The 20502-nt window shown below is 33.3% G+C and overlaps 1 protein-coding gene and 1 long non-coding RNA gene across 2 annotated transcripts; one reads left to right on the top strand and one right to left on the bottom strand.

The window, feature by feature from the left end:
- Positions 1-5323: 5323 nt before the first annotated feature.
- On the top strand, positions 5324-13418 carry LOC148275993 (uncharacterized). The gene is made up of 2 exons (XR_015823882.1): positions 5324-5430; positions 5892-13418. It is a non-coding gene; the product is annotated as an uncharacterized LOC148275993 (long non-coding RNA).
- Positions 10816-15054, bottom strand: LOC148275992 (uncharacterized). Its single transcript, XM_088234925.1, has 2 exons — positions 14901-15054; positions 10816-14317 (listed from the first exon to the last, which is right to left on the bottom strand). Exons 1-2 carry the CDS (start codon positions 14934-14936, stop codon positions 10901-10903), a joined length of 3453 nt encoding a protein of 1150 aa, XP_088091051.1. The 5' UTR covers positions 14937-15054; the 3' UTR covers positions 10816-10900.
- Positions 15055-20502: the final 5448 nt, after the last annotated feature.

Here is a 20502-nt window from a genome sequence, read left to right as displayed (position 1 = left end):
AGCAGAACTGACATTTTTCATCGTTTGCAAAAAATATGGCATCTTCCGATAGGGTGATGATTTTTGCGCCAACTTGTAAGTGTTTTCGGGCGTTTTTTTGTAGACGAAAGAATCTCACCCTGATCAATAAAGGTTTTATTTCGTTTACTTCACAAAAATCAAAAGGTGGAAAAATATAAGAAATGTGTATCTTCAAAAGCGTTGGTGCGTCAAGTAAACATAAACTAGACAGTGAAGAGATCAAGAGCTCTGTAAATGCCTAAACCGCCACATTACCATCTCAGGTTTTTTTTTCATCTTTAGTCACAGCTATATACAATTTAAAAAAAAGGTTTCATGACTCATGTTCATGTTCATTCACTTGAATGAAAAATATTTATTTTCCTTATTTGTATTACCTTGTTCTTTTTAGTTCAACTGTCACTTTCTGTGTCAGGGTTAAACATTGGCTTATCAGCCTTGGATATTTCAACATCGACGGAGAATTTTCAGAGAGGAAAACATGAATGTAAAGGCATTGTTGATTAAATAAACTGGTCTAAAACGAAATACAAACAAAAAAATATTGAAAGAAATTTCCTAGTTGGTGAAATAGGTATTATTGAGTCGTTATGCTGGACTCGTACGTCATTAGAATCGTATGCGACTTACGTAGTTTGACGAGTTGCAATGTTCTTAAACCACCCATGCGATTAAAGTCAATCGAAAACCGGTCGACTTTAAGTCATTATGATTTTGACAATCCCAAAAAAACAAAAAAAACCCAAAGGAGCAAGTTTGACTAGAAACAATATACCGCGAAGAAAATGTAAGTCGTAATGTAAGTAATATTGTCAGCCTCTTGGTGTAATAGTCAGCGCGTTTGCCTACCATGCAAGAGGTTTTGGGTTCGATTCCCGACATGGTTGATGTAAAATATTTATTTAAAAAATCGTTTTTACGCTAGAATATTTCACAGTCCCTGGACTGGTATCTGAAGCGTAAGACTGATCATCTTACCTTCATGTAACAAAAAATATCAAGATACCCAGCGATTGGTGTACCAATGCAGTGCTTTATGCATCATAAGGTGCGGAAAAGGAATGATGATGACGAAAATGTAAGTTTAAATGTGACTGGAGACCCATAGATAAATCTTTTTCTTCTTCTTTTTCACATCCGCTCCTAAGAGGAGCATGTGGACATCACCAGTTGTCTCCAGGAGACCCTATCGCCAGGCAGCATTTTTGCCTCTTCCCACGTCAATTCAGCGCCCCTTAATTCCGCCGAATAAAGTCTAAAGATCTTCATTGACGGCTTTCCAGGACGGCGTGAGCCCGCAGGTTTAAAGAAGAGGCAACTTTGGTTTAGGTTCTCCTGAGGTATTCGCAGCACGTGTTCAAGCCAGGTCCACCGCCGTATCCTCAAGACGCTCGTTATAGGAGGCTGCTGCGTCCGTTCTCGGACTTCAATGTTGGTTGTAAAATCGAACCACCTTATACCTAATATTCTTCTCAAGCACCTACTCTCAAAACTCAGAAGTTTGGTGTTTTCAGCTTTGGTAAGGTCCCAAGATTCGCACCCATATAGGAGTACTGGCATTATACAAGAGTTGAATAATCGGCATTTTGTTTTGACCGAGTATAGACTTGAGTTCCAGACAACACGCATCATGTTAAAAGTTGCTCCAGCAATTCCTAGACGGATTGCGAGCTCTTTGTGCATGCTTTCATTCTCAGTTATGTGAACTCCCAAGTATTTAAAGCTGTCAACTTTCTCAATCCTCTAGCCATTATTATAAAGAGGTTATCAGGGTCAGTACAGAATTTGTTGCACATAATCTGAGTCTTTTTTGTATTGATATTTAGACCCAGACGAGTTGAATTTTCTTGCAGTGTGTTAACAATTTCCTGAAAATCACCAACATACTTTTCAAAAAGAGCTGCATCATCTGCATACTCCAAGTCGCACAACTTTAGGGGGAGTTCACTTTTATACCTCGATCAGGTGGTATTAATTGGCATAAGGTAAAATCCATCAGTATGATGAATAGTACTGGCCACAAGGTATTCCCACATACCTAGACCAACAGGCTTTTCTTCAGCTAGCCACCTCTGTAGACACTTGTCCACTTGTTACTATTGTTCCTCTGTATATCTTGTAAATATACCACACTAAGTAAAAATAAGAGTTTTACTACAAGACCACCAAGGCCACCCCATAACAAATAGATAAATACTATTTGTTAACGTTTTCACTCAATCGTCTTTGTAATTAAACCGTCGAAGGTTTTTCAAGAATAGCAATTTGACAATGCAATCGAGATGACCATTTGAAAATTGTCGAATGGGTGACATGTCACGTATTTCCAGCATGAGATCCCAGGGCTTTGCTGCAAACCAATCCCCAGGATTGAGATTGTGAAAAAGACTCACCATTCATTAAATATTTCTAAGCCTATAAGTATTAGTATTATACATATTAGTTTTCTAATGTTATTATTTCAACAAATGTTATTTCTAGAAGAAAACGGCCGAATCAACGTCAATTATAATAACATCAAAAGGTTGGCAATTATTCCTAATACATTTAGCGATATTATTAATATGTTTAACACGAGTGATCCACAAATAAAAATATACCTAGAATTTCACTTTTTACTTAAAATTTATGTTACTTAATTTTATTTAGTTTTCTCCTCATATACAAATGTAAAGTCACTGCACAACTCTGCTCCAGAATATCCAAGGGAACTCTGCATTCCAGATGATCCAGTTGATAGACATCTTCGCTTAGATCACCTATATCTACCGCGAGAAGAAAAGTAATTATACCTCTACGCAAACAGCGCACTAAATTCGGCGAGCGCGCATTTGCGGTCGCAGGCCCTACGGCATGGATTGCTCTCCCAGGAGAGGTGCAACACTGTAAAAGTGAAGTGATGTTTCGGAAAAAACTTAAAACCCACTTGTTATCTAAATCATTTAAATAAATCCTTAGCATGTGATGACAAAGTACACACAAGTAGTGCAGTACAAGTAAGTATTTTTTTAAATTACAAATTAAAAAAGGTGACATTAAATTTATTTATTAAAACGAATATGTAAAAAAGAAAAAATAAAAGAATTTGAAATGAATACGTCACTCAGATACCAACATAATATCAAAATTACTAAATTCCATACAAGTCATGGTCAAAATAGCTTTGTCTTCAAAGGTGTAAAAAGTTATAATAATCTTCCTAATGAACTAAAAACTATTAAAAATAATATATCGATGAATAAATTTAAAGTTAATCTAAAGAAATTTTTTGAACTAGTGTAAAAACAACATTAAATTTTAATTAGTATGAACGTATTATTTATTATATTTATTATTGTTTATTATTGTTTTATGTTTATTCTTTATATACCCTATGTTTTTCTTTTTCTTTTCATGTACTCGTATTAAAATTATATAAACTCTAAATAAACAACTAAAACAGTGTAAGTCACTCTCCAAGCACAAGAGTTATACCCGTATGCAGAGACAAACCTTAAGGTGAGGTAAGTACATTATATTGTCTTCACCTTTGTGTTATTCTCTGCATAAGAGATTAGAATGTACTTTCCTCACCTTAAATTTTGTCTCTGCATACGGGTATTAGTCTCTTTTTTTGGAGAGTTACAGTAATAAAATTTACTAGATGTGTAAAAGTAGTTATGTTTAGATTTTACAAAAACTTGTACTTATTATGAAATTTATGAATAAAAAAACAAAAAATAAAAAAAAATATTTTGCTAGCGCCCTTGAAAATTGAGGTAATATTACGAAAATGGCGCTATGTAAATTATCCAAAATCATAATAATTTTGATTTCTACAATTGGATCTGGTTCATTTAATGTATAAAATAGTTATAACAATATTTATGTAAAACAATGCTTCACATTATATTTCAATGTTTATATTCCATTAAATATATATTTTCGCAATGTAAAAGGCACTGCGTGCAGCATATATATAAATAAATAAACATTCAATGTAATTTATTTGATTCACGTGCAATGAAAGTGTCATAACGGAAGCAGAAACGGAAACAGATGTAAAGAGTAAATTTTAGCGGAAACAGGAAACGGATGCGGAAGCGGAAGTGTAAATACTATGATTTTTTTTTTAATGAAATTTTTAGTGGAATTAATGTTCAAAATTAAGTAGCAGTAAGTTATATTTGATTAAAAGTAGTTTGGCCGGTTTTAAGCCCAACAATCTGTTCCGGTGTTCTTCACATGTAAGATCAGCTCCGCTAAATAATTACTCACTGGCGACGTTGCTGCGAGGAGCTGATAAATATTGGCGAACGAATGGTAAAATATTAGTATATTGGTATAAATTTAATTTCCGCCTCATAAGAAGATGCTCATGTAAAGGCAATCGTTTTTCTTTTTTGCACTCCTAAAGCGACTGAGTCTCCAAAAATAAAATTTCATTATCGTTATTTGTAATCGAGTCTTGCTGGTCTTCATTCACACTTAAAATTCTAACATTAGCAATGATAGCAATCATTTATGCAAATAGTTTACATCTGGCTTAACAGCTCTAACGAACGTCAATTTCGCCTCAACTGTTCGCCCTCTTCCAGAATATGCCTCCGTTGTCTGGTCTCCAGTCTATGTCAATCGCATAAATCACATTGAATCAGTCCAACATCGCTTGCTTCGAAAAGTAGCGTGGATGCTTGGACTAGAGAGAGGTAATTATTCTTATGCTGATAAATATAAATAAATAAATATTTCTAGTCTCCAAAAACGTAGAACTAATATTGACTCCATATATATGTTCGGCATACTAAATGTATACTCGATGTTCCATCATTACTGGGACAAGTAAAATTCAATAACTCAACTCGTAGGTTGAGGAACAATGAAGTACTGTTCATCGATCAGCATAGAACAAACTATGGCTTTAATTCTACTAAATAAATAGTCCAGATCTTGTATTGATGTCCCTTATGTTTGTCAATGCTTCATTTCTTTTTTTTAAATGTTTTAAACTATTCTTTTATTGTAATATTTAAACCCTATAAATTGTATAAATGGACAATGTCCGTTAATAGATAAATAAATAAATTTCAACGAAATAGTTCCAAACATGACTTATTTTTGGTTTCATAATTGCACTAACGTTACACACACGACACAAATGAATTACTAAAACAAACAAGAACAGAAAATATTACGAGCTTACACTCAAGTAAAAAAAGTATGTAAACAAACGCATTGCGACAAGTGCCGAAAGCACGCGCCCGGCTCGCTTGTGGTTGGCTGGAACGTCTGGAGCACCCCTCCCGTGCGTAAAGTTCCGTTATAAAAGTTGCGGAAACAGAAACGGATGTAAAAAAACGTGTTGAACTTCCGCAGTTGCGGAAGCAGAAGCAGAGGTCTGTTGCATCACTAATCACGTATACTAATGTAGTAGGTATATATATTTTTGTAAAATAAAAATAAAAATTTTTACCGTTGCAGTAATTTGCGATTTCCACTTCCTATTTCAGTTTATTATAATACCAAGATACTTTATCTGGTTACTTATTTTATTATTGTATATTTTTTTACATATTTTGAATCTTGAAATAGGGCACATACAAACATATTCATATGAGTGCTCTAGTAATAACAATGTAGGTACATATATTTCAACAATGTTTTAGTATGTCCAAATGCTGGCAGACTGGTTGGATTTCCTCCCTAGGGAGTTATTCATATTTAAATTTGTTCTTAAAAATGTTTTCCCTCTCTGTGGCAACAAATTAAAATATGAATAACTCCCGAGGGAATAAATCCAGTCAGTCTGCAAGCATTTGGACATACTTAAAACATTGTTGAATTAACTACCTGATAAAAGTAGAAGCAAATAATTTGAAAATTGTTTTCAGGCGTTGCCTAGTAGGTGAATCGGTTCAGCCGGATGAATCTCACCCACATGATAAAGGTTTCAGCTTTTTTACTTCACAAAAGTCAACATTAAGGGGAAATCCTCAAGCCCACTATCCACCCGCAGCTGTTATTGACGGCGTTACTTCTATTCTTTTGTTTTCTATGTTCATATATTTTGTTTTGTTTATATTTCATTTTAATCCATTAATTTTTGGCCATTGAGATATATTATTAAGATCATGATTTAATTGGTACATTATTGTTTTATAATTTTCTCCCGATATATATATTAAAGCATGTAAGTAAAATCAAAGTGGGGTAAGTGAAAGTAAACATAAAATATAATAGGTTTTACCTTGAAAGCTACATTAAAATTTGGCTAGTCAGGGCGTGATATCTTTGGCTGGTTACCGTGTCGCGATGTTTTGTGTGTGTCTCTAAAACGGTAGGGACTAAAAACTACTTATTGAACGACTTTGACATGGAAGAAAAATAAATTGATTACATTAATCCTTCTGACAGGTTATCAGTGAATAATAAATTATGGACTGACCAAACATAAGATGAAATTATAGTTCGTTTGAGATTATTTAACGACAGTAAAAATATAGCATTATTTAACGACATTGAAAATAAAGCAAATTAGATCGAATGGTTTTTTCATATGTAAGTATCCAAGTACTTCCCAGGTATTATTCAAAAATACATAAGTATATCTAAAACAAATTTACTATAGTAAAAGGGATATGCTAATCTAAATTCAGTTATTCAGATCTAGCGGGCTTTACAGAGAGAAGATATAAAAGTATGCAATTAACAAATCACTATATCTTTTGATCTGGACAGACAAAAGGTAAAATGGTGTGCAATTAATCAGTTCTTAGCGGTACTAGCGAGAGATAGAGCATTAATTCATGCAGGACCAAAGGGACTCTGAGCCAAAAGGTGGGAACCTTCCAGTGGTAAAAAACTAGCCACCAGGAAAGGTAAGATGCAAGGCAAGATGGAGTGTTCCCTTTAATAACACGTTACGTGTAAGATTCTTTAACGAGCGAAAACTCCAAAGAAAATGCAATTTTTAGCGGATCAGAAACTTGATATGATTTGGTGCATGACCGACATCTTCCATCATCTTACCTTCACGTAAAAAAATATATCGAGATACGCTGATATTGGTGTAACGATGCAGTGCCCTATACGTCACCGGGCGCGGGTAAGGGAATGATGATGATAAATTTTGCGAATTAAGTGAAAAGTGTCACGCAATTCTTATGGCAGTTTATTATAAGCTTCAAGACGAGACGCAATGAAAGAATTTATTTAACACGGATACATATTACGTTTGAGTATACATATTTTACTTGTCTGATAAACAATTATTATCTCCACAACCTTTCATTTTCTCTTCATTAAATATTTATTCCATTATCTCGATGGAGCCTTGTGGTTAATGGGTATCTGTTACTAAGTACTCCGAGTCCAGGCGGATAAAAAAATAAGTAATGTGTCTGAAATAGAACAGAATCCTAGACGAGTGTTTTTGACGCGATAGCAACTCGATAAAAGAAATCGAGTTGAGATAAGTCTGGTTTAAAAGGTTGTTGTACACTGCAATGTCTTAAGCGTAAGACTGACCACCTTACATTTATGTAACAGATGATCAAGATACGCTACAATTGGTGTGCCTTACAATTCGTTCATTCGTTCTAAATGACCAAACCATCTCAGAGACCCTTTCTTAATCTTATCAATTATACCTGACTCAGATTTACACTGTTGCCTGAGTTTATCATTCGTAACCCTGTCATACATTAATTTTCCACAGATTCGTCTAAGAGATCGCATTTCAACCGCGTTCACTCGGTTTTCATCCTTTCTCTACCAGTTCCATATTTCACTTCCACACAAAAGTGTTGGGACTATAACTTCGTTGATACAATTTTTTTTTTTAAAAGTTTATTGAATATATTTTCACGGCCATGCATATGGGCCCTCTTTGAATAAACGATTTTTTAATTTACTTTTATTTCTTGTGTTGTGAACGTAACTATTTTCCTGTTTGTAAAAATATTCTGGTCTTGATTTTACAATAAGACAAAGAACAATGATATAAATACCCGTTCAAGTTAATAAATTTAGTCTAATAAAAATTGGCCTGCATGTTGCTAGCATTTAATTATTAGCATTTATCATATACTATTTTTCCAATACATTTTTTTTATTTTAAAAACATTTACATTTTATTTCATTTCATTTATTTATTCAGATATTTAGAACATTACAGAAAAAGACCCAATTCATTCTAAATACAATAATAAATCACAAATTACAGTAGATAATTATGTTATTAAAATAATATAACAAAATGTAAAAAGAAAAATTAAATGTTAGAAAGTGCTTTCCTAAGGGAAGGCCCACTGTCGTGAAATATGTCGACATCCGAGGCGATGCGATTAAGTAGCAAGATTGCCCTACCAACCGGCATAACCATTGGCAGGTTGGTTCTGCATCGCGGTAGGTAAAACAATCGATGCTGTCTTTGTCGAAGATAGTTATCAGGTACGAACAGACCTACATCCATCAGAATTTCTGAGTTATGTATGCGACCACCGATCACCTGGAAAAAGTGAACACCCAAATGAACGTCCCTCCTCCTCCATAATGACTGATAGCCTAGCATTCCCAGTAAAAAGTCAGTTGGGAAGAGCCAAGGATAATATCCACACTCTTTAAGGTACAGATAGCGCAGAAATTTTTTCTGCACTCTCTCCACCATCAAAGAGTATCGAGTCTCATGTGGCGACCAAATAATGGAACTAAACTCCAAACGACTTCTTACCAAGGAATTATACAATGTCCTCAAAATCTGAGTGTTAGAAAAGATCTTGGCATTTCTAAGAACAAAACCAAGCATTTTAAGGGAGTCATTACATAGATTAACTATATGAAGATTAAAAGATAACTGAGCATCAAACAACACCCCGAGATCTCTGGACGTTGAAACCCTTTCAAGTCTTACTCCGTCCATGAGATAACGATAGTATATTGTTTTGGATGCTCTTGTGTATGCCATTACAAAACATTTGGAAACATTGAAGAACAATTTGTTTTGTTTGCTCCATTGAATTATATTTTGAATGTCACACTGAAGTTTAATACAATCAGAAGAAGTCAGTATTTCACAAAAAATTTTTAGGTCGTCAGCAAATAAGAGAAAATTACAAAATTTTATGACTTTACCAATATCATTTATAAAGATTAAAAATAACAATGGTCCCAAATTAGATCCTTGAGGAACCCCTGAAGAGGTATTAAATGTTTCAGATTGATACAGTCCATATGACACATATTGCTTACGATCTGTAAGATAATTTGTGAATAGCTTCAGAAGAATGTCGCTAAAGCCAATCCTCTGAAGTTTCAGAAGCAAAAGTTGGTGATCTACCTTATCAAACGCTTTGGAAAAATCGTTGTACGAACAGTCTACTTGAGCACCTTTGTCGAGTGACTTAGTGACAAAATTCGTAAACACCATCAAATTTGTATTGGTTGAACGCCCAGGCCGAAATCCATGTTGTTCGTTTGATATGAATGGTTCTAATTGGGGATAGACAAAATGATATATCAACCATTCAAATGCCTTTGCAGGAGCAGATAAAATTGCCACCGGCCTATAGTTTTCGATACATGTTTTATTCCCTTTTTTAAACACTGGAGAAATTTTGGAGATCTTCCATAACTCCGGAAAGACACCTGTTTTTAAGGACAGATTGAAAATAACAGTTAGTGGTTTTTTGAAAATGTGTACACAACTCTTCAGCACAGCGGTTGGAACAAAATCGGGACCAAGTGAACAAGTGTTCTTTAAAGAACTAATAGATTTGAAGACATCAGTTTCGCTGAAATAATCTATTGAAATATTTTGCGAGCCTTGAGACGAACTTTGTTTATTTAGATGCACCTCTTTATTCGGAGTAGAACAGTAAACAGATTTAAAATTACTAGCAAAAGCATTCACAATATCCACATTTCGAACGTCTTGACATTTCCAGGTCATGGAGTCCATGATCCCTCCATCCCGGCGCTTAGAGCCAATATATCTCCAAAAGTCACTGGGATTTCGCAAGATATTTGATTCGATATCGGAAATATAAAAGTCAAAGGCTGCATTTCTTTTCTGTTTTACCTCGGTTCGAAGATTACTAAAAAGAGAGTAGTAGTATGGATCACCAGAAGACTTCCACTTTTTGTGGTATCCGTGTTTTTTTCTGATGTCACTGATAATATCACGAGAGAACCACCTCGGATATCTCCTGTTACTCACAGCCGGGTGTTTCCTCGGAAAGCACATATCTAAACAATTGTAAACAGTGTTATAAAAATAATGAACAGCCTCATTAACATCAGTTAAATCTATTATGCCGTCCCAATCAGCATTAAAAAAGGAGTCGTAAAGGGAGCGGAAATCACCTTTAGTAAAATCCCATCCCCTTTCCGATGTTATATGCGTTATGGGAACGGCGGTGCGTGTGTTTAGAGATTTAACTTTGTACTGAAAAAGCAATGCAGGATGATAAGCATCCTCCTTAGTGAGAGGAGACTCGCTTCGAAAAATGGATATCGGAACTGTTGAGAAAATTAAATCTAGCGTTCGTTCCTTATTGTTAAGAATGCCATTGTTAGAGTTACCCCAAAAAATAACACCATATTTAAAAAAAATATTTAAGTTAATGAGTAAAACGACCTTTTCAAACTCAATTTCGAATAACATTTTAATAAATAGGTGTTTTTAATATTAAATTTTTTAGTATGCCCAAATTGTTGTAGATTAATACTGAATATAAAAACCATTTATGGTTTGAAAAAAATTAAGTAGACAAATAAATATGCTTTCCATACCTCTTTAAAAAGAAAATAAATCAGTAATTTTAGTGTCTCTTTATTTCGCGAAAATGCAACTAAATTGTTTTTTTTTTAAAAATATAATACATTTCAAAGTTGTGTTAAATTAAGGACATTTATATACAGTAGAACACATTGACGAAGTTGGATTAAACACCGACGTGCCTTGACAGGTGAACGGCGTTTGCACAAATCCTGATGGATTCTTTATACAAAGAATGTATCTTTTGCATCCTGGAACCGTAGTGTCGGGGAATCTTCCAGCAGCAGTACAAGTGAAACCTTTCTTCGGACAAACTGCACTTATTGAACAAGTGGCTTTGGTTGAATCAAAAATTGTAGTTCCAGGACATTTGTATGATTTCGCCGTGAAGCTTGAGCCAACACTAATGCACAAAATGTATGATGTACAGTCTGTAACTGTTGCGTCAGGAATTCTTCCAGCATTTGTGCATTGCTTCACTGGTGGTGGTAAAGTAGGTTTGATTGTGACTTTTCGGGTAGTGGGCTTAGCAGTAACTTTTCGTGTAGTGGGCTTAGCAGTAACCTTTCGTGTAGTGAGCTTTGGAGTAACTTTTCGTGTAGTGGGCTTAGCAGTAACCTTTTTTGTAGTAGGCCTAGCAGTAATCTTTCGTGTAGTAGGTTTCACCGTTACTTTTCGTGTGGTGGGTTTAACTGTATCTCTTTTCCTTGTTGTTGTATGCAAATTACAAACGAACATAGAAGAAACTATACATCTCATAGTATTTGGATTAAAAACAGTTGATTTTGGACATTGGTAGGGATACGAGATAAGTTGATTTTTTGTGTTTTTAAGGCACAATATATATCCGGCACAAGAAACATCAGTAGGGTTGGGGAATCGCCCTTCACTCTTGCAAAGAGAAGGTTTCGGAGTCGTAGGCTTAAGTGTTGTTGCTACTGCCGGGCACTGAACTGTAGATGCAATAGAACATCTTGAGGTTTGAGTATTGTAGAGTGTTCCCGAAGGACACGAATAACATTTTGATACGAATTTGCCAGCAGCATTTTTGCTACATATTACGTATTCTTTGCAATCTGTGCGACCTGTGTTCAAGAAACGTCCGATATCTTTACAAGCAAAATTGCATACAGGCGCAATAATTGTGGTTGGTTTTTTAGTCGGCTTAATAGTTGGTTTAATGGTTGGTTTTACAGTAGGTTTGATGGTAGGCTTAGCGGTAGGTTTAACAGTAGGTTTGATTGTCGGTTTCACAGTTGGTTTAATAGTTGGTTTAATAGTTGGTTTGATTGTTGGTTTGATTGTTGGTTTTACTGTGGGTTTAATAGTAGGTTTTAATGTTGGTTTAACAGTAGGTTTGATGGTTGGCTTAACTGTAGGTTTTACAGTAGGTTTAATGGTTGGTTTAACAGTTGGTTTGACTGTTGCTTTAATCGTTGGTTTTACGGTTGGTTTGACTGTAGGCTTCACAGTTGGTTTAATTGTTGGTTTTGCAGTTGGTTTAATGGTTGGTTTAATAGTAGGTTTAACAGTTGGTTTAATAGTTGGTTTTACTGTTGGTTTAACAGTCGGTTTTACTGTTGGTTTAACAGTAGGTTTTACTGTTGGTTTAACAGTGGGTTTGATTGTAACCTTAACAGTTGGTTTAATAGTTGGTTTAATAGTTGGTTTAATAGTAGGTTTAACTGTTGGTTTAACAGTAGGTTTTACTGTTGGTTTAACAGTAGGTTTGATTGTAGCCTTAACAGTTGGTTTAACAGTAGGTTTTACTGTTGGTTTAACAGTAGGTTTTACTGTTGGTTTAACAGTGGGTTTGATTGTAGCCTTAACAGTTGGTTTAACAGTTGGTTTAACTGTTGGTTTAACAGTGGGTTTGATTGTAGCCTTAACAGTTGGTTTAACAGTTGGTTTAACTGTTGGTTTAACAGTGGGTTTGATTGTTGGTTTAACAGTTGGTTTTACTGTTGGTTTAACAGTAGGTTTTACTGTTGGTTTAATTGTAGGTTTTACTGTTGGTTTAACAGTTGGTTTGATTGTTGGCTTAACAGTAGGTTTTACTGTTGGTTTTACTGTTGGTTTAATAGTAGGTTTGATTGTAACCTTAACAGTTGGTTTAATAGTTGGTTTTATAGTAGGTTTTACTGTTGGTTTAACAGTGGGTTTGATTGTTGGTTTAACAGTCGGTTTCACTGTTGGTTTGCCAGTAGGTTTTACTGTTGGTTTAACAGTAGGTTTAATTGTAGCCTTAACAGTTGGTTTAACAGTTGGTTTTATAGTTGGCTTAATAGTAGGTTTCACTGTTGGTTTAACAGTGGGTTTGATTGTTGCTTTTACAGTTGGTAAAACAGTAGGTTTTACTGTTGGTTTAACAGTAGCTTTGACTGTTGGTTTAACAGTAGGTTTTACTGTTGGTTTCACAGTAGGTTTGATTGTTGCCTTCACAGTTGGTTTAACAGTAGGTTTAACTGTTGGTTTAACAGTAGGTTTTACTGTTGGTTTAACAGTAGGTTTTACTGTTGGTTTGACAGTAGGTTTGATTGTAACCTTAACAGTTGGTTTGACAGTTGGTTTTAAAGTTGGCTTAACAGTAGGTTTTACTGTTGGTTTTACAGTGGGTTTGATTGTTGGTTTAACAGTCGGTTTCACTGTTGGTTTGACAGTAGGTTTTACTGTTGGTTTAACAGTAGGTTTGATTGTAGCCTTAACAGTTGGTTTAACAGTTGGTTTAACTGTTGGTTTAACAGTGGGTTTGATTGTTGGTTTAACAGTTGGTTTCACTGTTGGTTTAACAGTAGGTTTTACTGTTGGTTTAACAGTAGGTTTTACTGTTGGTTTAATTGTAGGTTTTACTGTTGGTTTAACAGTTGGTTTGATTGTTGTCTTAACTGTTGGTTTCACGGTTGGTTTGACAGTTGGTTTCACTGTTGGTTTAATAGTAGATTTTATGGTTGGTTTAACAGTTGGTTTGACAGTTGGTTTGACAGTTGGTTTTACTGTTGGTTTAACAGTAGGTTTTACTGTTGGTTTAATTGTAGGTTTTACTGTTGGTTTGATTGTTGTCTTAACTGTTGGTTTCACGGTTGGTTTGACAGTTGGTTTCACTGTTGGTTTAATAGTAGGTTTTATGGTTGGTTTAATAGTTGGTTTGACAGTTGGTTTGACAGTTGGTTTTACTGTTGGTTTAACAGTAGGTTTTACTGTCGGTTTAACGGTAGGTTTCACTGTTGGTTTGACAGTAGGTTTTATAGTTGTTTTAACAGTTGGTTTGACTGTTGGTTTTTTTGTTGGTTTTACAGTTGGTTTAACAGTTGTCTTCACTGTAGGTTTTACAGTGGGCGGAATCGTTGAAAAACTTGAACATTGAAAGTCACTATTATTATCACAAACAGTTCCATCCGTACATGGTTGAGTATCATTTGTTATTGTAACCGTTTGATTAAGACCATTATCCACACAGTCTAAGAAGGCCGTTGGTGAGACGCAAATAAAACCTTTGTTTTTGCAGTCAATTTGAAGATGTACATGGTGAAATGAAATTGTCTGAAAAGAAAATTTATTATTGTACTGGATATTGTTATTTTTTAATCTTTTGAAAACAAAATAAATTGTCTTATAAAGTGGTTAATATTCAATAAGACGAATTGATGAGAAATTTTTAATATATGTTCAATTAATTTTCGTCCCTTATTTTGAATTAAACCATCATCTTTTTTAAAAATAAGTTAATATGAAGTCTTACGTGTATTTTCAAACAGAAATACTTAAATATATATTTTAACAGAAAATAATCGCATTAAGAGACAAAAATCATCAGATATAAGAGTTTATGAAATATACATTTTTCAAGCATAGAGAGAATGTGAATATGACACAATGTGTAAAACTATCACTTTTACCAAGCAATGACATAAAATTGTGCTTCAATTGAAATATACATGTTAATAGTAAAAGCGACGATATACTGTATTTTTAAACACATTAATTGATATAAAATTGTAAAGAAAGGGAGATTTTTATTTTTGGCTTTATGCGTTTGTTTTACAGCGCCTTAAGCACCGGTAGAAGCAAATGGAAGCAAAAGGGAAGTGAGTAAAGAATAAAAAATATTCAACGATTTACTTACCACTACAAATAAAATTAAAAATCCTTTAGTATCCATTTAGGATTCTGTGCTATACGCAACTTAACTATAATTTGAAAGATTTATTTAAGAAAATGTGTATTTATAAGGTAGACTGCAGACTTCTGTTTGTTAAAAGATAAGAAATTTCTGTATTAATAACATCAATTTAATAAAATCAGAACTATTTACATAGACAGCAGAGAAATGATATTTATGCGTCTTCTGTATGAGTATTGTTTCTTGTGTTTACGTTTCTAAGGTAAGGTTTGTATAAACTTGCCCAAGGAAATTGTGATACCTGCACCTCAGAGCGTATTCATTATTATTTATATTTACTTACTTGACAATACTAAATTTGACGTCTTCGTGGTTCGTGGTAGATAGATACCTATTTATTAGAATTGTAACGAAAAGTGTATTCGATATTTTGCCGAATACAGAATATTCGGCAAATTTTGAAATATACTCAACTCACTGTACACTTCAATTCAGACGCATCTTCATTTTTCTTATTTTTATATTATTTTATTTATTTATTAAAAGAAAACAACAGCTTTTATAGTTAAAAAAAACAATATTTACAAATAAACCAAAATTCTGGACCAATCGTAGTTTTCTGTATTTTATTTATATATACATATTATAATATTAAATACAATTTTGTGTACACTTTTCCCAGCTTACAAGGGTACATACCCCGTTCCAAGCTAGGCAATTTCATTTTAATAAAAACATAATAGTTATTTGCAAATTAAAAAAAAAAACAGACAATTAAAATTTAAACATATTTACATATATTGCAGGGGCGATTCGTCAAAATAAGTGATTATGCACAGCTTACCATTATATTTGCCTTTGGATAATATTTTTTTATAGTAACCATGTTTATGGGAAAATAAATAAAATAATTGTTATTTATTATAAATCACCGTTCCTATCTTCCTTCTACAAAAATATATCTATGCTGCGCCTAGCCCATTCTCAGTGAACGATGAATATAGCCGATTACCACAGCTTATTCTTCCATACAAAAAAGTACACTGTATTTTTCTTCTTTAACCCAAGTCGGCTTTTTTAGTACTAAAACAAACTTGCTGATTGCAAATATTATTTGAAGATTCTCTATTTGGAAACTAGTATTTCGAACATTTTTTTTGAAGGACTATTTTTCTTTGATGGGATACCGTTGACATATTATGTATCACATAGGACACGTTGCGTTCGCAGTGGCCGTTTTTGGCATTATTCATTTTAAAAGAAATCGGCCAGTGCTCAAGTGTTGATACTTTGACAGTTCTGTCAATGACAGATTATAATGGAAATATCTGCTGAATGTCATTGTGGTATATGTCAATAAACTTTTGTACAAGTTTTCTATGAAAATAGTGTAGAATAAAGCTACGTATATCACGTGGTTCATAATAATTGTTTTTTGAGTTGATTTTCACAGAACCACAGGAAAAATAGTCATTTATTTATTACTTACATGTAGGAATGAATTAATGAACATTTTTTATAGATTACCTATGAAATAAATCACGGCTCGCCACTGATATATTGATACATACACACATACATACACATACACACATATCTATTGCGCATACACATACATACATTAAATATACAAAATTTAATTAATATATGCGAAACTTCATGATGGTCTTTTGTACTTATTTCATAATTTTTTTTTTAACATTTTATTTTCAACACCCAATAGAACCCCAATTACCTGAATCAATTGAGACCGGACCCTATCCATCCCCCAGTCATCGGGTGTTAAGACATTGTCAAAAAAAAATAATTAAAGAGTACAGACACAAATAAAACCTCCACCAAAATAAGATAATAAAAAAGTATAAAAAAGAACGAAGGAAAAAAAAGATAAAGAATAAACATATACATATGAGAAGATATCGGTTTATATGCTTTTAGAAAGGAAAATTGTGAGTAATAGAAAGTGTTGGGTAAATGAATGGTGGGTAATAGAAAATGTAACTAAAACAAGTTAAAAACAAAATAAAATAAAATAAACAAACAACAACAGGGATAAATAAAACTTCAGAGAAAGAAATTTGGAAGTCTGGGCATTTACAGGGCTTATGACCTGTCATTGGCTGGTTTAAGTTGCCACTTTACACACTGCGTTACATTCACCATTTTGCATATATCTGAAAATTCAAATTTCTTCCATCTGTTGATTTGAATGAATTAAAAATCAACGGATGTTAAAAGAGCCCACTTAAACCAGCCAATGACAGGTCATAAGCCTTGTAAATGTGTAGACTTCCATATTTCCTTCTCTAAAGTGTTCTCCATCCCTGTTGTAATTTGTTAATCCTAATGACTCTCTAGGGGGCGAAATCCAGTCTTTTGCCTACAAACGTTTGGACAAACTCATAATATTGGAAAATAAAAAATAAAAAAAAACTTTAAAAAATAAACCAAAAATATGAATTTTCACTTAAATCTAAAAAAAATGTATATGTAATAAAATTAAAAGTACCTATTGAAATTCCGATCTTAAGCTATTAAAGAGAGAGGTAAATATTTATTTAAACAGGTGTTTCTACTATAGAATATTTCATAGGCTCTTCAATGGCATCTGAAGCGTAAGACTGAATATCTTACCTTCATTTAACAAGAAATGATCGAGATGCACTGTTGGTGTACCAATGCAGTACTTTATGCACTATTTGGTTCAGGTAAAGTAATGATAATAAACATTGATATTCCTTTTCTTGCTCCTACCACGTCTAGTGGTGCATATGCTACTGCAATATTTCTTTTAACATGAAGGTAGATGACGTGTCTTACGTATTAGGTGCCTAAGAGGATTGCTATTTGTAAACAAATATATTTTTGAAATTCATTGCAAAAGAGAGAAATTTAAAAAAAAATTAGTAAAGTCGCAATAATGTTCTAATTCAAAAACATCATTTTTGATTTCACGTGCCCGTATTTTTATGACCATTTTTATCAGTGTGGTCAGATATAAATCAAAGTGTCTTCGCATTCATAAAATAAAAATCCCCAAATTTACCACTCTCCAGGGACTGATTCAGAATACCACAACAGGCCGTTCACCTTTTATTCCAATTCTTCTCTTGATTTTATCTTTACATCAATATAGAAAAACATGAGACTTTATAGAAAACTCCAAAATTGATGTAGTTAAGTCCATCAAAGATTTAGAAGTTGTTTTGGATTATAAACTGACATACAAAGAGCATTGATAATACAGTAAATAAATCACTGAAATAACTTGGCTTCATTAACAGAATATCCGCTGATTTGACTAATGTCCGTACAATTAAAACTCTTTATGCTCAACTGTTTGCTCTTTTCTAGAATATGCCTCCGTGGTCTGGTCTCCATTCTATGTCAATTGCATAAATCACATTGAATCAGTCCAACATCGCTTACTTCGAAAAGTGGCGTGGATACTTGGACTAGAGAGATGTAATTATTCTTATGCTGATAAAGAGTCAATGTTAAATATTTCTAGTCTACAAAAACGTAGAACTAATATTAATTCCATATATATTTTCGGCACACTAAATGGTAAAATCGAAGTTCCACCATTTATTACTGGGACAAGTAAAATTCAATATTACGACTCGTAGGTTAAGAAACAGTGAAGTACTGTTCATCGATCAGCTTAGAACAAACTATGGCATTAATTCTCCAATGACCCGTCTTTGTCGTATTGTTAACTCAAGACAAGATCTGGACTTTTTTGGTTTAAGTTTACAGCGATTTAAACAATTACTTAATAAATAGTCCAGATCTTGTCTCGATGTCCCTTATGTTTGTCAATGCTTCTTTTCTGTTTAAAAATGTTTTAAACTATTCTTTTATTGTAATATTTAAACCCTATAAATTGTGTAAATGGACAGTGTCCGTTAATAAATAAATACATTTGAAATCCATTCAAAAGTTGTCATTTTCATAACTCCAGAAATTATATTTATAATAAGTTATGTAAGTTATCCATTATAATATTCCTAGGAATTATCGTTCATAGTTCGACCCAATCTAAAATACGCTTTTCCTTTTTGGTCTCCATTCTACAGGACTCATATTTACCATATCGAGCCTGTCCACCACCGTTTTCTAAGAAAAGTGGCATGGTTGCTCGAATTACAAAGGGATAATTATTCCTAATTTGAAATAGAGCAATCTCTTAATTTGTCTTCATTGAAGAAATGTAGAACTGAGATGGACCTAATGTGCATTTTCAAAATACTGAATGCTATAAGTGATGTCCCATCTATGTTGCAATAATTTTTTTTTCATGTTCCCAACCATGTCACCAGACTTCGAAATCTGCTATTTATTAAATCTTCTAAGAGCAACTTTTGTTATTATGCCCCAATGTCCAGAATGTGTAAATTAGTCAATTTATCACACGACTTGGAATTCTTTGGGATAGATCTTCCGGCTTTTCGTAGTTAAAAACAGTGTGGGATGGCATAGTTTAGCTCGAAGTCTTAAGTCTTTCGTTTTTATGAATATATTGTATACCATTATTATTGTATTGCCCTTGTTTGTCTTTGCCACATAGTTTTATGTTCTTTTTGTTCAGTTTCTTGTATTTATGTTTCTTCATGTAACTGTTGTAATTGGCTTAGGCCGTATGTATAATAAATAAATAAATAAACAGTTCAAGTTCCAACCACAATAAAATTTGTAAAATAAAGTATTTATTGTGCAGTAGTATCTCTCGTATCTTCTTGCATTAAAGGTAGGTTTAGAGATTCCAGCTTTTGCAAAAATGATATCAAGCCTAACGGCTATAACATCAATACCATTAAACTGATGTCTTTAATCAAATTAAGGGATATTTACGAGATACAACAGCCAATTCTTGGTCCATTACCGTGTTTCTTTTAATTAAAAAATATATATTCACCCCGAAACTGAAGGATATTCGTTTATAAATTCATAAAACAATATGGCACATTTTAACCCTCTTACAAGAATGTCAAAACTCTAACAAAATAGAAAAAAATATCCATATTGATATTTATCATGACAAAAGTGAATGATTATAAAAAAATAAGTTAAAAAAATATCATTTTGTTTCTAAAATCAGAAGTCTAATCTTTATTTTTGTGTACGTACATTAATTTTAGTTTCTTTTATAACCATATTACAACAGACATGAATAACATTTTAGAGAAGGTAATATAGAAGTCTAGCCATCTACAGGGCTTATAATCTGTCATTGGCTGGTTTAAGTGGCCACTTTACACACTGTGTAACATTCACCATTTGGGCAGAACATACGTATCCCTTTAATTCATTCATTTGTTGATTTTTGTAAAGTTAATGAGCTGAAACCTTTATTTATGCGGGTGAGAATCATGTAATTAGATTATTTTACCTACATATAGGCAACGCCTGAAAATTTTATTTTTTCAATTTCTATACTTCTTCATAGACCAGATGGATTTATCAACAATAATATATATTTCAAGTATTGCCTTCTATTTTAATATCTATATGTCTAAAACACAATGCCTGGTGATGGTTCAAAACAACAAATCAGATTCGTTCCAAACGTACAACGGTCTAAGGCAAGGTGATGCACTGGCAT

This window comes from Micrasema longulum, unplaced genomic scaffold, assembly GCF_059751315.1.
Source record: "Micrasema longulum isolate JH-2025_06_02 unplaced genomic scaffold, ASM5975131v1 h1tg001302l, whole genome shotgun sequence".
NCBI classification, from domain to species: domain Eukaryota; kingdom Metazoa; phylum Arthropoda; class Insecta; order Trichoptera; family Brachycentridae; genus Micrasema; species Micrasema longulum.
This window is presented reverse-complemented; position numbering and strand designations above follow the sequence as displayed.